Source organism: Charadrius vociferus, unplaced genomic scaffold (assembly GCF_000708025.1).
Source record: "Charadrius vociferus isolate BGI_N301 unplaced genomic scaffold, ASM70802v2 scaffold489, whole genome shotgun sequence".
In the NCBI taxonomy this organism is placed as follows: Eukaryota; Metazoa; Chordata; class Aves; order Charadriiformes; family Charadriidae; genus Charadrius; species Charadrius vociferus.
In genome coordinates, this window is record NW_009650077.1 from 241,307 (window position 1) to 242,848 (window position 1,542).

Sequence of the window (1,542 nt, forward strand, 5' to 3'; positions counted from 1 at the left end):
CCGGCAGCCCCCCCCCCATAGGGGTCCATCTGCACCCAGGGGCAACTTTGGGCAGCCCCCCACCCATACGGGTGCATCTGTACCTGGGGGCATCTTTCCAGCAGCCCCCCACCCATAGGGGTCCATCTGCACCCAGGGGCATCTTTGGGCAGACCCCCACCTGTACGGGTACATCTGTACCCGGGTGCCCCTTTGGGCAGACCCCCACCCACATGGGTGCATCTGTACCTGGGGGCATCTTTGGGCAGACCCCCACCCACATGGGTACATCTGTACCCGGGTGCACCTTTGGGCAGACCCCCACCCATAGGGGTACATCTTTACCCAGGTGCACCTTTCCGGCAGCCCCCCACCCATAGGGGTCCATCTGCACCCAGGGGCAACTTTGGGCAGCCCCCCACCCATACAGGTGCATCTGTACCTGGGGGCATCTTTCCATCAGCCCCCCACCCATAGGGGTCCATCTGCACCCAGGGGCAACTTTGGGCAGACCCCCACCCACATGGGTACATCTGCCCCCGGGTGCAGGAGGGGTTTGCTGAGCCCGGAGAAGGCACCGTGGGTAGGGTGGACCTCTGCACCCCCCTGCCCCGAGTGCCGCCGCGCCCCACCACCAGGTACCTTTGACTTTGACATCGAGGATGTCATGGCCGTCCTCGATGCCGTGCTGCACGTCGCAGCGGTAGATCCCCGAGTCGTTGGGCCGCAGCTCGGTGAGCAGCAGGGAGGCGTTGGTGTAGCGCTGGTGGAAGATGGGCAGGGAGGCGCGGAGGCGGTAGTCCTCGCTCACCTTCACCCTGTCCCCTCGGGCTACCAAGATCTCCACCTCTCTGCCCTCAGAGATGAAGGTCCACTTGACCCGGGGGGTTCCCAGGACCGCCCTGCGGCCGGCCGTGCCGGCGGTGGGCTGGGGGCCGAGGTAGGTGATGAGGCAGGGGATGGTGATGTCGCCTGCCAGCACGGCGTCCAGGGCTGGGTGGCGTGGGATGGAGACCTGCAGAGCCTTGAGGTCCTCTGGGTGGGAGAAGAGAGGAGCCATGAGTGGGACCGATACGGGGTGTGTGTCCCCCAGACCCCCACCGCGGGGCACCCGTGGGGCAGGGAGCGCTGCGGCCGCAGCCGACGATGCCGAATTACCTGTGCCATCTCCGGCGCCAAACACCTCTGGGACCACCGTGGGGGCAAACACCCAGAGCAGCAGCAGCGGGAGGGCTGAGGCCATCCTCTGCCCTGGAAGGAGGAGGGGAGGGAAGGAAAAACCACCGCCTGTGCTTAAAAGCCAAAGAAGCATCAAAAATATCCCTTCCACGGGATAGGGGAGGTCGGGGAGAGACCCTCAGCCAGCGTGTGTGGGGATGGGGTGATGCGTGTGGCGGTGGGACACAGAGGGAGAGGCGGCTGCTGGCACGGCCGCGGGGTAACGTGGACCATTGGGTGGTGGAAAGGAGAGGGACAAGGAGGAAACATGCGCTGGTTAACGGGAGGGAGGAGGAAGCATGAGCAACTGGGACTGTTGGCTGGGCACCACTGGGTCCCATCCAG

At 65.4% G+C, this 1,542-nt stretch overlaps 1 protein-coding gene across 1 annotated transcript in view; it reads right to left on the bottom strand.

Annotated features, from left to right (window-relative positions):
* The window catches only part of BCAN (brevican), a 27,612-nt gene that overhangs the window by 14,122 nt on the left and 11,948 nt on the right, over positions 1-1,542 (bottom strand). The window contains exons 3-4 of the mRNA XM_009892071.1: positions 1,138-1,230; positions 484-1,014 (exon numbers count right to left, since the gene is read on the bottom strand). Coding sequence (XP_009890373.1) covers positions 484-1,014; positions 1,138-1,230 — 624 coding nt within the window. The remainder of the gene's footprint in view (positions 1-483; positions 1,015-1,137; positions 1,231-1,542) is intronic.